This window comes from Macaca thibetana, chromosome 16 (assembly GCF_024542745.1).
Source record: "Macaca thibetana thibetana isolate TM-01 chromosome 16, ASM2454274v1, whole genome shotgun sequence".
NCBI classification, from domain to species: Eukaryota; Metazoa; Chordata; class Mammalia; order Primates; family Cercopithecidae; genus Macaca; species Macaca thibetana.
In genome coordinates, this window is record NC_065593.1 from 51400683 (window position 1) to 51420349 (window position 19667).

At 48.1% G+C, this 19667-nt stretch overlaps 2 protein-coding genes and 1 long non-coding RNA gene across 6 annotated transcripts in view; 2 read left to right on the forward strand and 1 right to left on the reverse strand.

Annotated features, from left to right (window-relative positions):
• DNAJC7 (DnaJ heat shock protein family (Hsp40) member C7) overlaps positions 1 to 19667 on the reverse strand; it is a 105365-nt gene that overhangs the window by 32033 nt on the left and 53665 nt on the right. Inside the window, exon 2 of one of the 4 annotated variants that reach the window (XM_050762712.1) lies at positions 11772 to 11854. In XM_050762712.1, the coding sequence (XP_050618669.1) occupies positions 11772 to 11848 (77 nt within the window). In that variant the 5' untranslated portion in view covers positions 11849 to 11854. The other 3 variants (XM_050762715.1, XM_050762716.1, XM_050762713.1) reach the window with 3 other exon arrangements.
• On the forward strand, positions 11882 to 13447 carry LOC126938634 (uncharacterized). Its single transcript, XR_007720126.1, has 2 exons — positions 11882 to 12585; positions 13184 to 13447. It is a non-coding gene; the product is annotated as an uncharacterized LOC126938634 (long non-coding RNA).
• On the forward strand, positions 14507 to 19168 carry NKIRAS2 (NFKB inhibitor interacting Ras like 2). The gene is made up of 4 exons (XM_050762935.1): positions 14507 to 14659; positions 16021 to 16128; positions 17179 to 17420; positions 18343 to 19168. Exons 2-4 carry the CDS (start codon positions 16035 to 16037, stop codon positions 18580 to 18582), a joined length of 576 nt encoding a protein of 191 aa, XP_050618892.1. The 5' UTR covers positions 14507 to 14659; positions 16021 to 16034; the 3' UTR covers positions 18583 to 19168.

Below are 19667 nucleotides of genomic sequence, written 5' to 3' on the forward strand. Positions count from 1 at the left end.
TCATGCCATTCTCCTGCCTCAGCCTCCCGAGTAGCTGGGACTACAGGTGCCCACCACCATGACCGGCTGATTTTTTTGTATTTTTAGTAGAGATGGGGTTTCATCATGTTAGCCAGGATGGTCTCGATCTCCTGAACTCGTGGATCCACTTGCCTCGGCCTCCCAAAGTGCTGGGATTACAGGCGTGAGCCACTGTGCCCGGCCTGGTTTTGTTTTTTTTTTAAAGGCAGGGTCTCACTCTGTCACCCAGGCTGCAGTACAGTGGGGTGAACATGGTTTGCTGCAGCTCGACCTCCTGGGCTCAAGCAACCCTTCTGCCTCAGCCTCCTGCGTACCTGGGACTATAGGAACACACCACCATGCCTGGCTAAATTTTTTATTTTTTTGTCAAGATGAGATTTCACTTCATTGCCCAGTCTGGTCTCAAATTCCTGGGCTCAAGCAATCCTCCAGCCTCAGCCTCCCAAAGTGCTGGAATTACAGACACGAGCCACTGAACATGGCTGCCACACTGCTTTTATTTCAAGTATTTGGCTAGAATAATATTTTTAATAAAGTTAAGCTCTTCCAAAAGCATTAATAATAGCTTAAATCAAAACAGGCGCAGCAGCCTAAATAAGGTTTTGTTTTCATTTTCTTGATGTATTCTGTTATTCCTGAAGTGGAAGAAAAAAAATTCAGTTTTGTTGAAATTACAACTGAAGATAAAATGATTTATTTTGGCAAAGCAGAGGAGTGTTTAGTGGCCTTTGATTTTGGAGAGTATTTTATTGGCACTGATAAATTTTTTAGAAAAAGATACCTTTCTTGGCAGGATGTGGTGGCTCACGCCTGTAATCCCAGCACTTTGGGAATCTGAGGCAGACGGATCACAAGGTCAGGAGTTCGAGACCAGCCTGACCAATACAGTGAAACTCCATCTCTACTAAAAATACAAAAATTAGCCTGGCGTGGTGGTGTGCACCTGTAATCCCAGCTACCTGGGATGCTGAGGCAGGTGGATCACAAGGTCAGGAGATCACGACCATCCTGGTTAACACGATGAAACTGCATCTCTACTAAAAGTACAAAAAAAAAATTAGCCAGGCATGGTGGCAGGCGCCTGTAGTTCCAGTCCCAGCTACTCAGGAGGCTGAGGCAGGAGAATAGCGTGAACCTAGGAGCTGGAGCTTGCAGTGAACTGAGATCGCCACTGCACTCCAGCCTGGGCAACAGAGCGAGACTCTGTCTCAAAAAAAAAAAAAAAAAAAAAAAAGAAAAGAAAAATATACTTTTCTTTTCCTTTAAGTTATTAATAATAATACTTTATACTGCGAATGAGTCAGTGCCCCTTATGCATTCCTCTTATATTTACTACTCCCCAAATGTCGCCTTAGTCTATGATTGTGATGCCCCATTTATTTTACTCAGTCAAATTTACTAGTTGCCTGCTGATCTAGAAATGCCCTCCACCCTTCAGAATTCACGGGATCTTGGCCAGTCAGAGTAGAAATTCTTTCCTCCTTCCCACGGTCGGAGACCTCTTGTCCCTAATGGCATGTCACAGGGCCTGTTTCATGTTGCACTCTCCCTGACCTTCATGACAGAATAAAGTAAAAGGAGCCCAGGAGCCTAACTTCTGGTCTATCTTACCAAAAGCAAGTCATTTAGTTTCTTTTTTTTGGAGACAGTCTCATTCTATTGTCCAGCCCGGAGTGCAGTGGTGGGATCTCGGCTCACTGCAACCTTCACCTCCCAGGTTCAAGCGATTCTCATGCCTCAGCCTGCTTAGTAGCTGGGACTACAGGCACGCGCCACCATGCCTGGCTAATTTTTTGTATTTTAGTAGAGATGGGGTTTCACTATGTTGCCCAGGCTGGTCTCAAATTCTTGGGCTCAGGCGATCCACCGCCTCAGCCTCCCAAAGTGCTAAGATTACAGGCATGTGCCACCACACCTGGCCAGAAAAAAACTGCTTTTTTTTTGGTTTTGAGACGGAGTTTTGCTCCTGTTGCCCAGGCTGGAGTGCAATGGCGTGATCTCGGCTCAATGCAACCTCTGACTCCCGGGTTCAAGTGATTCTCCTGCCTCAGCCTCCCGAGTAGCTGGGATTACAGGCATGTGCCACCACACCTGGCTAATTTTGTATTTTTAGTAGATATGGGGTTTCTCCATGTTGGTCAGGCTGGTCTCGAACTACCAACCTCAGGTGATCCACCCACCTCGGCCTCCCAAAATGTTGGGATTACAGGCGTGAGCCACCGCGCCCAGCAAAAAGTTTCTTTAAAAAAAAAAAAAAAGGGCTGGACGCGGTGGCTCACGCCTGTAATCCCAGCACTTTGGGAGGCCGAGGAGGGCTGATCACAAGGTCAGGAGATCGAGACCACAGTGAAACCCCGTCTCTACTAAAAATACAAAAAATTAGCCGGGCGCAGTGGTGTGGTGGGCGCCTGCAGTCCCAGCTACTTGGGAGGCTGAGGCAGGAGAATGGCGTGAACCCGGGAGGTGGAGCTTGCAGTGAGCCGAGATCGCGCCACTGCACTCCAGCCTGGGCAACAGAGCAAGACTCCGTCTCAAAAAAAAAAAAAAAAAAAAAAAAAATATCTAGGCTGGGCAAGGTGGCTCACGTCCGTAATCCCAGCACTTTGGGAGACCAAGGCGGGTGGATCACCTGAGGTCAGGAGTTCAAGACCAGCCTGGGCAACATGGTGAAACCCCAGCCTCCACAAAAATATAAAAATAGCCAGGCATGATAGCGGTGCCTGTAATCCCAGCTACTAGGGAGGCTGAGGCAGGAGAATTACTACTTGAACCCAGGAGACGGAGGTTGCAGTGAGCCTAGATTGTGCCACTGCAATCCAGCCTGGGCAACAGAGTAAGACTCCATCTCAAAAAAAAAAAAAAAAAAAAATTCAACTATTCTAGGAGTGAAATGTCAATATAAATTTCACATAGATAAGCGGAAGTCACAGGTATAGATATATACATAGATACACATTTTTTGAGATAGACTCTCACTCTCACTCTTGTCACCTAGGCTGAAGTGCAGTGGTGTGATCTCAGTTCACTGCAACCTCGGCCTCCCAGGCTCAAGGGATTCTCCTGCCTCAGCCTCCTGAGTAGCTGGGATTACAGGGCCCCACCACCATGCCTGGCTAATTTTTGTATTTTTTAGTAGAGATGAGGTCTTGCCATGTTGGCCACTTTGGTCTTCAAACTCCTGACCTCAAGTGATCCGCCCATCTCAGCCTTCCAAAGTGTTGGGATTAAAGGCGTGAGCCATCGCGCCTGGCCACAGATACATGACTTGGAATAATTCTACAAATATTGCAAGGTACTTATGCTAGGTGCTTCATTCAGAAAAAAACAGAAGGTGAGCGCTATCCAACTGCTACTTTTTAGCAAAGCTATCTGCTACTCAGCTTTCTTTACCCAATTTCCTACAGAATAGATAGTTTTCACTTTAAAGCACAACTGGAACAACCCTCTACACCTCCCCGCTAAAAAAGAGAGAAGGTAAAAGATGAATAAAATTCCTTAACACACCAGTTCAAATTGTCCTCTGGGTGGACATTCAAGCCTTAACAGAGTCAGAGGGGATTCAAAATGCACCAGAGGAGTCGCAGACTGTCTACACAAAGCAGCAGCACTCCCTACTGTTCAGGCAGGGACAGACACCAGGCAGCAAGCTGTGCCTGGCTGTGCAGCTGGCTACGCTGTATTCAGTAAGGAAGAAAAAGCAAGCAACCAATTCAAGCCCTACAGAAATCCCATCACTGCAAGCAGAAAGATATTCACTTGGAAATGTTTGTCTCAACAGTGTTTTAAATTTATTTTAGATCCTTAAATGAGAGGTGTCACCATCTATTACATCTACCTAACCTTCACTTATCCCTGGGGAGAGGAGACCCAATAATGAAGCTACCTCTGAGAAACATGCTTCTCTGAAACCATTCTGAGGATACAAGTCACTGGCTTTTCAGCATTAGCCAGAGGCTTGCTTTCACAACATATCCCCAAACCCACCATTTTCCATCCCTTGGTTCCCTATTCTGTGACATCTCCCACTATAGGAACACCAGCACCCATCAAAAATTTAAAACTGAGGAACTACAATTAAGGAAAAGGCTGCTTTGGCTTGGCGCGGTGGCTCACGCCTGTAATCCCAGCAATTTGGGAGGCCGAGGCAGGCAGATCCTGAGGTCATGAGATCAAGATCATCCTGGCCAACATGGTGAAACCCGTCTCTACTAAAAATACAAAAAATTAGCTGGGCGTGGTGGCATGCAACTGTAGTCCCAGTTACTCAGGAAGCTGAGGCAAGAGGATCACTTGAACCCAGGAGGCGGAGATTGCAGTGAGCCGAGATTGTGCCATTGCACACTCGAGCCTGGCAACAGAGCGAGACTCCATCACAAAAAAACAAAAAAACAAAAAAACAAAAAGAAAGGGAAGGAAGAAAGGGAGGGAGTGAGGAAGGAAGGAAGGAAGGAATGGAGGGAGGGAGGGAGGGAGGAAGGAAGGAAGGAAGGAAGGAAGGAAGGAAGGAAGGAAGGAGCGAGCTACTTCCTAGGCCGGATGCTACAGTGGCTCACGCCTGTAATCTCAGCACTTTGGGAGGCCAAGGCAGGCGGATCATCTGAGGTTGGGAGTTCGAGACCAGACTGACCAACATGGAGAAACCCCGTCTCTACAAAAAAAACAAAAAACAAAATTAGCCGGCTGTGGTGGTGCATGCCTGTAATCCCAGCTACTCGGGAAGCTGATTCAGGAGAATTGCTTGAACCTTGAAGGCGGAGGCTACAGGGAGCCGAGATTGCGCCACTGCACTCCAGCCTGGGCAACAAGAGTGAAACTCTGTCTCAAAAAAAAAAAAAAAAAAATATATATATATATATATATAATATATATATAAAGGCTGCTTCATGAGTCTTTTTGGGTGGAGTGGGGTGGGGTGGAGATGGGAACTAGGGTGGGGAGGAGCCTGGATTGTCAACTAGTATTTTACTTCTCAAAGTTGTCTTGGTTCCTTAGTTCAACAGGTGGTTAACTGTCTCAGGGCAAACTGTCCAAGGAAGAACTCTCAGGACAGAAACTCCAAAAACAAGAGAGGGTCCTGCTTGCCCCTCATACTCTCTCCAAAAGTAATATTAGAATCAGGAGAGATGGTTAACACTGCTTATCTGACAATCTCACCTCCCCACACAAATTGTAAGTCACATGCCAACAGAATTTCAGGTCTCAGAATAAGACCTGAGAGTCATATATTTTCCTATTACCATTCTCAAAAGCCTCAACCACTCATATTCTTATCAATGGTGAGGGTAAAACATAGGAATTGCCATTTTGATCCTCACGGGAGAAGAAAAAACAGTGTCACTCCAATAAAAGTTGTTGGGATAACTGCACCTTGAATTTTGTTCTTACTTCTGAAAGTTTAAAAGAATACCTGGAACGACCTCTAAGTAACTTCCACATCACTCAGCGCTGGAGAAAGGGGACCAAAGACTAGTGCAGTAAGGGAGAAATGGGTCTCAGTGGAACTCTGCATCAGACCACAAGGCAACTAGGCAACTGCTGACCACTGTTCTCCAATCTTCTAAAGTCCTGAAGAAGGAAAACTCAAGTGCCCAGTACTCAGCTTTTCAAAACCTTTAAAATACAAACTTCAAAGACTAAACTAATCCCTGATTGGCTGGAATGTACAATAAGGCTGGGCTTTCAGCCAATCAGAGTTCTGGTTGTTGGGAGTGGACTGGACTCTAAGGCAACTGCCACTCACTTGGCCCTATATTTTCTCAAAATTCTTGTTTCTCTGGCACTAGTTAATATGTGGATCTGAATTAAAGCAGTAAGAGAGAACCTTTCTCTGTACTCTACCTTTGCTCCAATTATGATTATCTACTTTGCAACTTGTTAGTATCAGAGTTCAATTAATTTGCCGGTATTGAGAATTCTGTATTCCTAGGTTTATCTCTTTCTTAACCAGGACCCATTTCTCCTCCCATCTCCCATTTCTTCATGTCTGACTACAATTGTGCATAGCAAAAGGAAAAAAATGTTTCTCACTGATTTGGGATCCAGGTCAAAGATAAATTCCCACTCAGTTTGGAGGCTTACTGAAATGTCTAGGTGCTTGCTCTGAAACTTCAAGAGGAAGATTAGAAGGACACATTCCTAAGAATTTAAAACCGGGTAAGGAAGAAAGCAGGGGAGGCATGCCCACAAGCTCTTCAGTTAAGTAAGGCCACAAACTTAAAAACACCATGCAAAGCTTGCAGCAAACAAACAGCAACTACAGCAAACCAGGGACATGAATTCAGAGTTCAGTTGTCCCCATTAACAATGTGAATAAAGAAATAAAAGGCAAAATCCTAACAGCAAAGGGTTTACAATACCTAGGTAGTAAGCGCCTAATAATTGCTCTTATTTGTGCCCATCAGGAAAACATACAGAGAAGTTAAGCTTATCAGCTCAAGGAATCAGGTAAGGATGTCCTGACTCTTAAGTCTACGGATCCCTTGATTCTTTTAGATCTTGTTGTCCAGTCACATTAGGTATATGTTGAGACACATAAGTGTTTTCTCTTTGAAAAACAATTTGAGGTCGGGTGCAGTGGCTCACGCCTGTAATCCCAGCACTTTGGGAAGACAAGGCAGGCGGATCATGAGGTTAAGAGATCGAGAACATCCTGGCCAACACAGTGAAACTCCGTCTCTACTAAAAATATAAAAATTAGCTGGGCATGGTAGCATGTGCCTATAGTCCTAGCTACTCAGGAGGCTGAGGCAGGAGAATCGCTTGAACCTGGGAGGCGGAGGTTGCAGTGAGCTGAGATCACACCACTGCACTCCAGCCTGGCAACAGAGCAAGACTCCGTCAAAAAAAAAAAACGAAGAAAGAAAGAAAAACAATTTGAAATCCCTCAAGTTTACCATAAGAAAGACTCCCTATAGAGATCAAGCTGTTTCCCAGCCCAGGAGATAATCATGAGAGATACTTAACTCAAGACAGGTATTCCCATATTCGGTAAAGCAGTCAGCAACTTCACAGGAAAACATAAAGCTTAAGTTAGTTGAAATGTGAAACATCTGAAGTTGAACCGTCTGGCTCATAAAGAGCTTTGCCTGTTTTGGTGAGCAAAGAGAAATAATCTTCATGCATAGAATCCTGATCTCTTCTGGAGTGCCAACTAATACATCTTTTATTTTAGCCCCAACCCTTTTTTTTTTTTTTTTTTTTTTTGAGACAGGGTTTCACTCTGTCACCCAGGATGGAGTGCAGTGGTGTGATCACAACTCACCACAGCCTCGACCTCCCCCATCTCAGGTGATACTTTCACCTCAGCCTCCCAAGTAGCAGGGCCTACAGGTATGCACCATCACACCCTGCTAATTTTTGTATTTTTTTTACAGAGATGGGGGGGTTTCACCATGTTGCCCAGGTTGGTCTCGAACTCCTGGCCTCAAGCAATCCACTGGCCTCAGCCTCCCAAAGTGCTGGAATTACAGGCGTGAGCCACCGCACCCAACCTTAAATGTTTCTGTAGCGACTAAGTCTCACTATGTTGCCCAGGCTGGTCTCAAACTACTCGGCTCAAGCAATCCTCTCATCTTGACCTCATAAAGTGCTAGGATTACAGGCATGAGCCACTAAGCCTAGCCTTATTTTAGCTTCTTGGCTAAAATAAGGGAAACAGAACTTTGTCAGAGTGACATGCAAAAAAATTGAAATATATCTCTTTTCTCTCTAGAAACACTAAAGCTAAGGAAATAAAACATGTAGCCATTTAAAATGCTGCAATCGTGAAGTCCAACGTCTTAAGAGCGCCTCTCATTTTGCCCCCTCCCCGTGGGACTGTGACAACTTAGCAGCAGCAGGACATGTCTTAAGCCAAGACGTAAGGAAGGAAGGATTCCTTGCTGGACCTCACAAAAACAACCCGAGACCCATTAACACTTGTATCTCTAAAAGAACTGGTAGTGGGACCATAACAACAGAGGCAGGAACTTGGCCAAAGAACTCTAACCAGGCCAGACAGCCAGACAGTAAAAGGGCATTCGTAAGGGATGCCCCTATCACTGCCCTCTGCTATGGCCACACAAGAGGAATTCAGGAAACATGAAAAACATAAAACCACCTCCCTCCAAAGCTTCTAAATCTCCATCCCATTTTCAGCACTGGAAAAATCATACATAAACAAGGTTTTTTCATACTAACAGAGCCTAATGTTTATTCTTTTTTTTTTTTTTTTGAGACAGAGTTTCGCTCTTGTTGCCCAGGCTGGAGAGAATGGAGTGATCTCGGCTCACCACAACTTCCGCCTACCGGGCTCAAGTGATTCTCCTGCCTCAGCCTCCGAGTAGCTGGGGCTACAGGCATGCGCCACCACGTGTGGCTATTTTTTTTTTCTATTTTTAGTAGAGATGGGGTTTCTCCATGTTGGTCAGGCTGGTCTTGAACTCCCGACCTCAGGTGATCAGCCTGCTTCGGCCTCCCCAAGTGCTGGGATTACAGGCGTGAGCCACCACGCCTGGCCAATGTTTATTCTTCTAAGGATGTCTGATATGGCAAAAAGTTAAACTGATTTTTTTGTTTATTTAACTTATTTTATTTTTTTTTTTGAGAGAGAGTCTCGCTGCATGGCCCAGGCTGGAGTGCAGTGGTGTGACCTTGGCTCACTGCAACCTCCGCCTCCCGGCGGGTTCAAGAGACTCTCCTGCCTCAGTCTCCCGATTAGCTGGGATTACAGGCGCCCACCACCACGCCCAGCTATTTTTTGTATTTTTAGTAGAGATGGGGTTTCGCCGTGTCGGCCAGGCTGGTCTTGAACTCCAGACCTCATGATCCGCCCACCTCAGCCTCCAAAAATGCTGAGATTATAGGCGTGAGCCACCGCGCCCAGCCTTATTTTCCTTTTGACTTGTGCACAAAAGTGGTATATAATAAACATGTTTAATTCTGTCGAAAAGAGTGCTATATATGAGAAACATAAAAGTCTGATAAGAATGCATTTTTTTCTTTTTTTAATTTAACTTTTTTTTTTTTGAGATGGAGTTTTGCTCTTGTTGCCAAGGCTGGAGTGCAATGGCATGATCTCCCCTCACCGCAACCTCCACCTCCTAGGTTCAATCAATTCTCCCACCTCAGCCTCCCGACTAGCTGGGATTACAGGTGTGCGTCACCACGCCCGGCTACTTTTTGTATATTTAGTAGAGACAGGATTTCACCGTATTAGTCACGCTGGTTTCGAACTCCTGACCTCAGGTGATCCACCTGCCTTGGCCTCCCAAAGTGCTGGGATTACAGGTGTGAGCCACCACGCCCAGCCTTTTTCCTTTTTTAATTAATTTTTTTCTCTCACTATTTGAACTACAGGGATAATGCATGTTGTCATGTTTAATTTATAGTTATATTTTCTTAGTGACAGATAAAATAATTTGCATTCTGCAATCAACGACTTTTTTTCTTGAGATGGAATCTCACTCTGTCACCCAGGCTGGAGTGCAATGGCACGATCTCAGTTCACTGCAACCTCCACCTCCTGAGTTCAAGCAATTCTCCTGCCTCAGCCTCCTGTGTAACTGGGATTACATGTGCGTGCCATCACACCCAGCTAATTTTTGTATTTTTAATAGAGACAGGGTTCTGCCACGTTGGCCACGCTGGTCTCAAACGCCTGACCCCAGCTGACCCACCTGCCTCGGCCTCCCAAAGTGCTGGGATTACAGGCTACTTAAGTAATAAGGTAGTTTACCTTATTTTGTTGTACTGCTATAAAATACCATGTTTTGTGTGATGTGGTCACATTACAGCATAACCTATTTTATTATGCGTCTTCAGGTTCATTTACTCCAATTTTATGATAGAATATCCTCTAAGGCTGTGATTGAAGAAATGTATTTGCTTTAGATAGGAGGTTTTGAAATGAAGTCCAAAATAGGGACACTCTACATCAGAGATTGACAATGAGTAGGATGAATTTTTTAAATTACCTATGGCCAGCCTGGTGCAGTGGCTCACGCCTGTAATCCTAGCATTTTGGGAGGCCGAGGCAGGAGGATCACGAGGTCAGGAGATGGAGACCATCCTGGCTAACACGGTGAAACCTCGTCTCTACTAAAAATAAAAATAAATAAAAAAAAATTAAAAAAAAAAATTAGCCGGGCATGGTGGGCACCTGTAGTCCCAGCTACTGGGGAGGCTGAGGCAGGAGAATGGTGTGAACCCAGGAGGCGGAGCTTGCAGTGAGCTGAGATCATGCCACCACACTCCAGCCTGGGCGACAGAGCGAGACTCCGTCTCAAAAAATTAAAAATAAATAAATAAATAAATTACCTATGGCCAAATCCCTATTTATAATATAAAGAAACACTGAACTCTTTCCAAATCCAAGTAACTCTACAATTAATTAAGCTCTGTCTGCACTGGGAGAAATTTTGTTTCCCAATGCAGCTCTTTAATGATGTATAAGGGTTGATGATGCTTAACTTTAAATATCTAGAAAGAAGCAGGAACAACATGAAAGCTCAAAATTAAGAACAAAGACTGGACTCTGGTGTCCTGGCTTCTCTGATATCCCAGGGACCTATTACACTTTGTCAGGCCCCCCAGCTCCCAACAGATCAGGAACTTGAGACACTGGCTGTGGTAACAACCTTCAAGCTTGATAACTATTCATGGCCTCCGTTCTTATATTTCTAACTCATCAGATAGTAAAAATCTCAGAATCCTGATTTCAGATCTCATGAACTAATTCTACATCACCACCTCAAATTACCCAGCCTGAAGACATAACGGGCTTGGTATGAAAATATAAAGTATGTGGGAATAAGACTGAGGGCACTGTAGGCATCTTGAACAAAAGGGTCAGATTAACCTGCAGCTGATAAGGAAAGGGCTCCAAACTTCTAGAACCTTCTTGTCAATTCTGCTTTAGTATTAGAACACGTATGACTACCCACAACTCTGTCCCAACCCCATTTCCAATAATCTGGCCTAACTGTTGCCAGAATCTAGAGCGTTCTCGAAAACCACTCACTCAGCAGCTCCCTTGGCTAGTCCGACTGGCAGTCTCGAACCACTGCGGCTGCTTCGGAGTGCCAACAGCGCCCAAGCAGTTGCCCTCTTCCTTGGTGCTTAACTTAAGAAAGAACAGTGCTGGGAAGGATAAAGATCACCCAGGAAGGATAGGGGAAGAGGAGTCTGACACAGAGAACACGAGATAAGCTCCTCGCTCTTCCCTTTTTCTCTATCATCTTTGACTTCTGGGATAACCGGGGGCAACCAGGTCAATTATGGAGACACACAATCACCTCGAACCCAGACTAGTGATCGAAAAGGAAAACGGGGTGAGGAGAGCAAAGGTTTTAGAGATGGAAAGTGCAGACAGGCAACAATGCACAGAAGTTAACGAGAAGGAGGGAGTCAGGGGCGATGTAAGGAAGTCGTCATCGACGCCGCCGCCGCCCCCCCCCCCCCCCCCCCCCCCCCGCACCAGACCTCCGAAATTGCCCTCCGAGACTCGGGCTCTCCTATAAGGACGATCGTCCTCTCAGCTGGAGAAGAAGGCCATGCCTCAGCTCCTTCGCCAGGCGGAAGCGGGAGAGGAAGGCCGACCCCCAAGAGCGCCCCTTCAGGGGGTCCATCCGGCCTTGATCTCAGATTGGGGGGGGTGTTTGCGTAGGGCGGGGCATCGCCTCAACAGCTGGGGGCTGCATCATGGCAGGAACGGGTTTCCCTGAGCCACGGAGCTGCAGCTTGCCTCCTCTACTACCCTGCTACCCGGTTACCTCTTCGCCTCTTCGTCGTCGAGCAGCTCTGGCTCGGTCGCCGCCATTACCACATCGCACTCCGCGGCAGCCGCCATCTTACCGCCGGGACCAGAGAGCTGGGTGGGAGGCCGGCGGTGAAGAGCACTTCCGGTTGGAGCATAGAGCAGCTCAGCGGCGCCGCGCCCAGAAGGGCTCCCTCGGGCTCGTCTACCAGAGAGAGGCTCCGCTTGGGGCCAGAGTGGCCTCCCGTCCCCGGATGTCCAGGGTGGTCTCCGCGCCGGGGCGGGAGCCCAGGGACTGTGCCTGTGCGTAGGCGGCGCCACTTTACCCGTGGATGGGAAGGGAGGTGTACGGGTGGTAGCCTCTCTAGGGCTTGATTGGTTTCAGTATTCCAAGAGCCTCGTTGCCATAGCAACTTCCAATCCTAGAGAGTCTTCCTTAAAGGCTCCGTGGAGTCTGGGTTGGGTGGGGACCAGGTGACCCAAGACTGTAGGGAAAGAGTCCCCACTGCTACCTTTCCGACCTTGGAGTGTGTTCACAGCTTCTTCCCGGGAAAGGCAAGAGCCACTTTGAGCCCAGTTCCCCCAGCTTTCATCGTTCTCTGGAAGCCCTACCCAATCAAGCCAGGGGAACGCAGGGCGTCTTCACCCTGCGCCTTTCATCCACTCCGGATCTCCAAACACCAACTGGTTCATCACCCTAATGACGCTGACCCTTTTACGAGGCTGCTTTCATGTCAGCCGCCTGGGAGTGCCATCTCAGCATTAAGCCTAGGAAAGCTGACACATGGCGCCCCAGACCCTGCCCTGGAGTTTATAAGGAAGCTCGCTGGGTGAGGTCCCTGCTCTTGTGTCCCCATTACTCCTACCTCTTATATAAACTCTCTACTCATCACGCTTGTCTTGCCGAATGCGGTCTGGATTGAGAACTCACAGGGGACAAGGGCACAGTTTAATTGTCTTGTTATTCCCTCACCCAAGCCACTATTTGTGGAGCTGAATTGAATTGGAGCTTTCTGGGGTTAAATTGGAGGAGTATTAGGAGTAGCTTTACAATGTAAAGCTAAGAGTAGCTAAAATGAGAAGAGGGCAAAGGAATTTTTAAAAGGATTTACCTGTTTCTTCCAGGAAAACAGCATGTGCCAATGCTCCTACCCTGCCTATCCCAGTGTGGAGGGAACTGAAACCACAGCGACCACTGAGTAGGGAGGGATAGGACAAGCTTACTAGGTTGGAAAGGAGGGGTCATTCGTTGAGCCAATCACTCAATAGCCCTTTCCAAAACGCCTACTTTGTGCTAGGTTGTGAGGGCACAAGACTTACAGACCACCTGCCCTGCCTGTCAGTGGCTCATAGTCCAGTCTAATGCTAGCCAACCTGTCTCACCATCTTCCCACTTTATGTTCTAAGGCAACTCATTTATTCCCACAGCTTTACTTCCATCTGTTGATGACTCTCAACTCTACATATCTCCAACCTAGACCTTTCTTCAGCTTCCACAGCTGCATATCCAACTATCTACTGGATATCTCTTGTATGTTTCACAAATCCCCAAAGCTTACCATATTTAAATTTAACTTTTCATTGTCTCCCTACACCTGAACAACAGAAAAAACAAATGCTGGATGTAATTATTATCTTTCCTAAATTCCATATCTTGTTAAATGGATTAAACCATCCTCACTCTTGGCTTCCAATTTGTTGCTCAGTTTTGTTGATTCTCTTACCAAATATTTCCCAAATCCATCTCCGTTTTTCCATCCCGATTCAGGCGCTCATCATATTTTTAAATCTTGGAATAGGCTGGGCATGGTGGCATGCATCTGTAGTCCCAGCTACTTGGGAGGCTGAGGCAGGAGGATCACTTGAGCACAGGAGTTAGAGGCTACAGTGAGCTATGAGCACACCAGTGTACTCCAGCATGGAGAAAAGAGTAAGACCCTGTCCCTAAAAACAAAAAACGGCAACAACAAAGCAACAGAAAAAAAAAAAAAAACCAAAAAAAAAAACTTGGAATACAGCAATAGTCTCCTAATCGGTCCCTAATTTCATCTCTGTCCAGTCTTGCCTCTTCTGCCAGAGTGACCTTCCTCAGGGACTGATCATGTCACTTCATTGGCAATGGCTTTCCATTGCCGTCAGTTTGATCTCTTTGGCCTACCACACAAAGCCTTTGATTATCTGTTTCTTTTATTTTTTTTTAATGATTTAATTTGAGTACCAGTATTTAGGTCCTTTCTACCACCAATATTGAACCCAAGTTCTCATAGTTCCAGAAAATGCCATGACTTGTAGCCATGTTTCCTCCACCCTAGGACACCCTTTCCCCCAAGCTCTTCAGTGTCTGCTGACTCAAAGTTAAATGCCATTTTGCTGTGCCCCACAGCACCTCAGTAATTGTTAGACATCTAGCTTCTCTAGACCGTGAGTTCTGATGGGCAGCCACCGTATCTAACTCGTCCACTTTCTCTCAGTATATGGCCCTGCACATGGCACAGACAGAGAAGATGCTCAGAAAACATTCGACGGATGAATGATTGAGTAAACGAAGAGTTACTGTACCCTGATCGCCTTTAGAGGGAGAACATTTGGGCCTCAGAGACACCAGGACAACCAGCGGCCCGCGTCCAGGGAGTCTAGAACCTTGGGTTCCCGCACACACCCAGGCCAGGTCGTGGCCGTCATTCCCCCGCCGACCTCTGGGGGAGCTGCGCGGTCCGCACCCGTTCTCCGCTGCCGGAATTCGTCTTGTCTGACGGAAGCTGGGGAGAGGGCAGGCGGCGGGGGCGGGGCCCGGCAGAGCCTACACCGACCCGGGAGGAAGACAATCCTGTGCGGCGGCGCTGCCCCTCCCCTGGTCCCCGCGCGCTCCAAGGGCCTGGCTTGGTGCTGCGGGGCCCCCGGGAGGTACGGAGCTGGGAGGCGAGGCTCGTCCAGCGCTAGGATCGGCCTCCGCCCCCGGGCCGCTTTAGGTGGCTGGTCTCTGCCTCTCATTCATCTGGGGGCTCCCTTGTGGGAAAATCTGTGGCGGAGGCCCCTCTGGCCCACTCTTATGGTGTCTTTTATTGTAGGTCTCAGTATATGGAGAGGGGGTCTGTGTCAGGAGCTTCCCCTGGAGAGGTTTCTGTTTGGGACAGTCTTTGGGAGTGATCTATTTCTGTTCTCTGTGGGGGGATCTTTGTCTGGAGCTCTTGGGGCGGGGGCGGGGGGCTTGTGTTTGGAAGTTTGCCTTCGGGGAGATACCTGTCTGGGACCTCTTAGGGTTTCTATGAGCTTTCTCTTTTGTGTCTGTCAGCCCAAGGGCAGCAAAAAGTATCTCCTTTCTGAAGCCTTTTTTTTCCTTAGGTTTCTTCACTCTTTCTCTCTTATGTTCATTTTAGCCATATACTTGACTGACGTTTAGAGGGAATTGATTGTTGTCCAGATGAGTCGTACAGGAAAGCAGATTGTTTTTTTTTTTTTTTTTTTTTTTTTTTTTTGAGACGGAGTCTCGCTCTGTTGCCCAGGTTGAAGTGCAGTGGCACAATCTTGGCTCACTGCAACCTCCGGCTCCCGGGTTCAAGCGATTCTCCTGCCTCAGCCTCTCAAGTAGCTGGGATTACAGGCACCCGCCACCACGCCTGGCTAATTTTTTGTATTTTTAGTAGAGACGAGGTTTCACTATGTTGGCCAGTCTGTTCTCAAACTCCTGACTTTGTGATCCGCCCACCTCAGCCTCCCGAAGTGCTGGCGTGAGCCACCGTGCCCTGCCCTAGATTATCCTTTTTATTTGCTCAGTCCCCCCAGGGAGCAGATGGCTTCAGACAGCCACACAAAATACTATTCCTGCTTAATTCGCCATGGGGTCATGATTAAAGAGAGGAAGCTGGGCTGAGTTCCCTTCACTAATTGGTCCTCTCTACATCTTGTGCACAGAAGGGAACCTGGCCAGTGGCCAGTGACTCTCCTCTCCCTTTATGGCAGCATTTCCAAGCACCTGCCCTGGGACAGGTACTGGCTAGGAACTGGGGATAACAAAGACGAATAAAATAACAGCTCACCGTCCAGTAGTGAACATAGAGACATCGGTTTCCTCTGACTAGCATTGGGATGGTGCTGAAACCCTGGAACTATACATTCAGTTTAGAACTTGGGCTCTCAGTTATGGAAGTTCTGCCTTCTATTTTTTTGGTTTTGGTTTTTGTCCACCAGAAAACATCTGCTAGTAACTGCCCTCTGTGTTGATGTTTTCTTTCCTCACCTCACCCAGCGTGCTTCTGTTCTTCAAGGTTGAAAACTAAGCATGGGGAAGAGCTGCAAGGTGGTCGTGTGTGGCCAGGCATCTGTGGGCAAAACTTCAATCCTGGAGCAGCTTCTGTATGGGAACCACGTGGTGGGTGAGTATTATTGGAGGGGGAGGAACAGTGGGAAAAGTTGAAGAATAAGGAATAGGCTTGATCACAACACACACAGGCTAAAAGCTGCTCCTGGTGGTTTTTGCCCTGGAAGAATAAAACTTACATTGCAACAAATCAGCTCTACAACACTGAACAAAATCGGAGGGAGAAAGCCCTGTGTCCAAGATAGGAAGGAGAAGCTGTCATATCACACTTGTGCTTAGCATGGAATTAGCATAAAATTAATGTCCATTGGCTGGGCGTGGTGGATCACACCGGTAATCCCAGCACTTTGGGAGGCTGAGGTGGGCGGATCACCTCAGGTCGGGAGTTCAAGACCAGCCTGAACAACTTGGAGAAACCCTGTCTCTACTTAAAAATACAAAATCAAGGCCGGGCGCGGTGGCTCAAGCCTGTAATCCCAGCACTTTGGGAGGCCGAGACGGGCGGATCACGAGGTCAGGAGATCGAGACCATCCTGGCTAACACGGTGAAACCCCGTCTCTACTAAAAAAATACAAAAAACTAGCCGGGCGAGGTGGCGGGCGCCTGTAGTCCCAGCTACTCCGGAGGCTGAGGCAGGAGAATGGCATGAACCCGGGAGGCGGAGCTTGCAGTGAGCTGAGATCCGGCCACTGCACTCCAGCCTGGGTGACAGAGCGAGACTCCGTCTCAAAAAAAAAAAAAAAAAAAAAAAAAAAAATACAAAATCAGCCGGGCGTGGTGGTGCATGCCTGTAATCCCAGCTATTCGGGAGGCTGAGAGAGGAGAATCACTTGAACCCGGGAGGTGTAGGTTGCGGTGAGCCGAGATCGCACCATTGCACTCCAGCCTGGGCAACAAGAGCAAAAGTCCGTCTCAAAAAAAAAAAAGAAATTAATGTTAGTTCCCCTAAACCCAAATCATTTCAGTCCTGCCAGGCTGTCAATTCTCTGGCCTCCTCAGCCCCCTACATTCCTTTCTCCCCATCTGGTCAGCCTTAAGCTGTTCTCATAACTCACATTTCCCATCTCCCTCTCCACTTCAGACAGTTTTCTCATTTTATACCAGGTTCAGAGATGATTGAGACGCAGGAAGACATCTACGTGGGCTCCATTGAGACAGACCGAGGGGTGCGAGAGCAGGTGCGTTTCTACGACACCCGGGGGCTCCGAGATGGGGCCGAACTGCCCCGACACTGCTTCTCTTGCACTGATGGCTACGTCCTGGTCTACAGCACAGATAGCAGAGAGTCTTTTCAGCGTGTGGAGCTGCTCAAGAAGGAGATTGACAAATCCAAGGACAAGAAGGAGGTGTGTGGCATAGGCTTCTGGTGGGAGCCTCAGTGATCAGAGAGTTTGGGCAGTGGGCTGGTTTGGAAAGCCTGGCATGGCTCCATTCTTCACTCCAAGGTGAGTTAGGAGCTAGAAGTGGGGTGGCTGCATGTTGAGTCTGCTCAACCAAAGAGGCCTCTTTGTGGCTTAAGGGGTCCCTGACCTGACTTAATGTATGAAGCCCCCACTAGTTGTTCTTCTGATAGTTCTGTGCTTTTAGCTACGAAAGCCCTTCTTTTTTTTTTTTTGAGACAGGGTCTCACTCTGCCACCCAGGCTGGCATGATCACAGCTCACCCAGTGCAGTGGCATGATCACAGCTCACTGCAGCCTCAACCTCCCAAGGCTTGGGTGGTCCTCCTGCCTCAGCCCCATGAGTAGCCAGGACTACAGGTGCACGCCACCACGCCTGGCTCAGTTTTGTATTTTTACTAGAGATGGGGTTTTCTCATGTTGCTCAGGCTGTTCTCAAACTCCTGAACTCAAGCAGTCCACCTGCCTCATCCTCTCAAAGCGTTGGGACTACAGGCATGAGCCACTGCATCTGGCCATGAAGGCCCTCTGTTCTCCAGAATCCCGCTCTAAGCTGCAGAGTTCTGGGAGTGCTTCCTCGTGAGGTGTTGAGCCAGAAACTGACTGCTAGTAATGAGCATGTATGGGCAATGCAGGGCTGGTGATAGAACTAAAAGGAGGGCTAGATGGAGGCCAGAATTTGAACAGAGGAAAGAGAAGAAAAAGCAACCATCTCCTTTCCCACAATGAATGGTATGGAATCTAGAAAGAGACGAAACATCAGCCATTTAGCTTTCCTCTCATAGAACTCCTAGGTGGTTGCCAGCCCCCATGTCCATTCCTGGGTTTATGGTACATTCACAGGCCTATGCTGTGTTCCTCTTCCCCAGGTCACCATCGTGGTCCTTGGCAACAAGTGTGACTTACAGGAGCAGCGGCGTGTAGACCTAGATGTGGCTCAGCATTGGGCCAAGTCAGAGAAGGTGAAGCTGTGGGAGGTGTCAGTGGCGGACCGGCGCTCCCTCCTGGAGCCCTTCGTCTACCTGGCCAGCAAGATGACGCAACCCCAGAGCAAGTCTGCCTTCCCCCTCAGCCGGAAGAACAAGGGCAGCGGCTCCTTGGATGGCTGAAGAGCTGCTGTTCCTCCTTTATAATCCTAGCCCCATTTCAGCATCTGGGGCTCTGGTAGATGGGTTGAGGGCAAAGTAGAGGGAGAGCTGCCTTTCCCGCTCAGCCACAGAGCTCCCCAGTAGGCCAGGCCCCAGCCACTTTGCTCCCTCTCACCTCCAGAAAGTGCAAATACTCTTGGTTGACATCCCCTTCCTCAGCCCTCACAGCCTACTCCCCACCCCAGCTTTTATAGGCTCTGCTCCACTGTCTCCTGGGGCAGTGGGTCACCGTCCCTTCCAGCTGCCCCAAACAGGAAGCAGAGTCACCACGCAGCAGTGTCCCTTCTTGGGTCTGGTTCCTATTAGAGTTAGGGGTCCCACCCTCTGGGCTTCCCATCAGTGACACACACACACTTACGGCACCAGCCTGGACGCCAGAAAAAGGGTGTCCGGGTATTGTGTGTATGCGTTTAGTTGTGCCTGTGTGTGTGTGCACGCACATAAGCTCCTATACTGGTGTTACGTGTCTCCTCATCCCTCACCCTGACCTTTCTCCTGTCCTCTTCTTGGCTGGAAGAAGCTAGCCTCCTGGGAGTGTAGTTTTCTGTTTTTTTTTTTTTTTTTTTTTTTTTTTTTTTTTTTTTTTTTGAGACGGAGTCTCGCGCTGTCACCCAGGCTGGAGTGCAGTGGCCGGATCTCAGCTCACTGCAAGCTCCGCCTCCCGGGTTCACGCCATTCTCCTGCCTCCACCTCCCGAGTAGCTGGGACTACAGGCGTCCGCCACCTCGGCCGGCTAGTTTTTTGTATTTTTTAGTAGAGACGGGGTTTCACCGTGTTAACCAGGATGGTCTCGATCTCCTGACCTCGTGATCCGCCCGTCTCGGCCTCCCAAAGTGCTGGGATTACAGGCTTGAGCCACCGTGCCCGGCTAGTTTTCTGTTTTAAATCCCCCACCCCTGGCTGGGCTCAGTGACTCACGCCTGTAATCCCAGCACTTTGGGAGGCCAAGGCCGGTGGATCACTTGTGGTCAGGAGTTCACGACCAGCCTGGCCAACATTGTGAAACCCCATCTCTGCCAAAAATATAAAAGTTAACCGGGCATGGT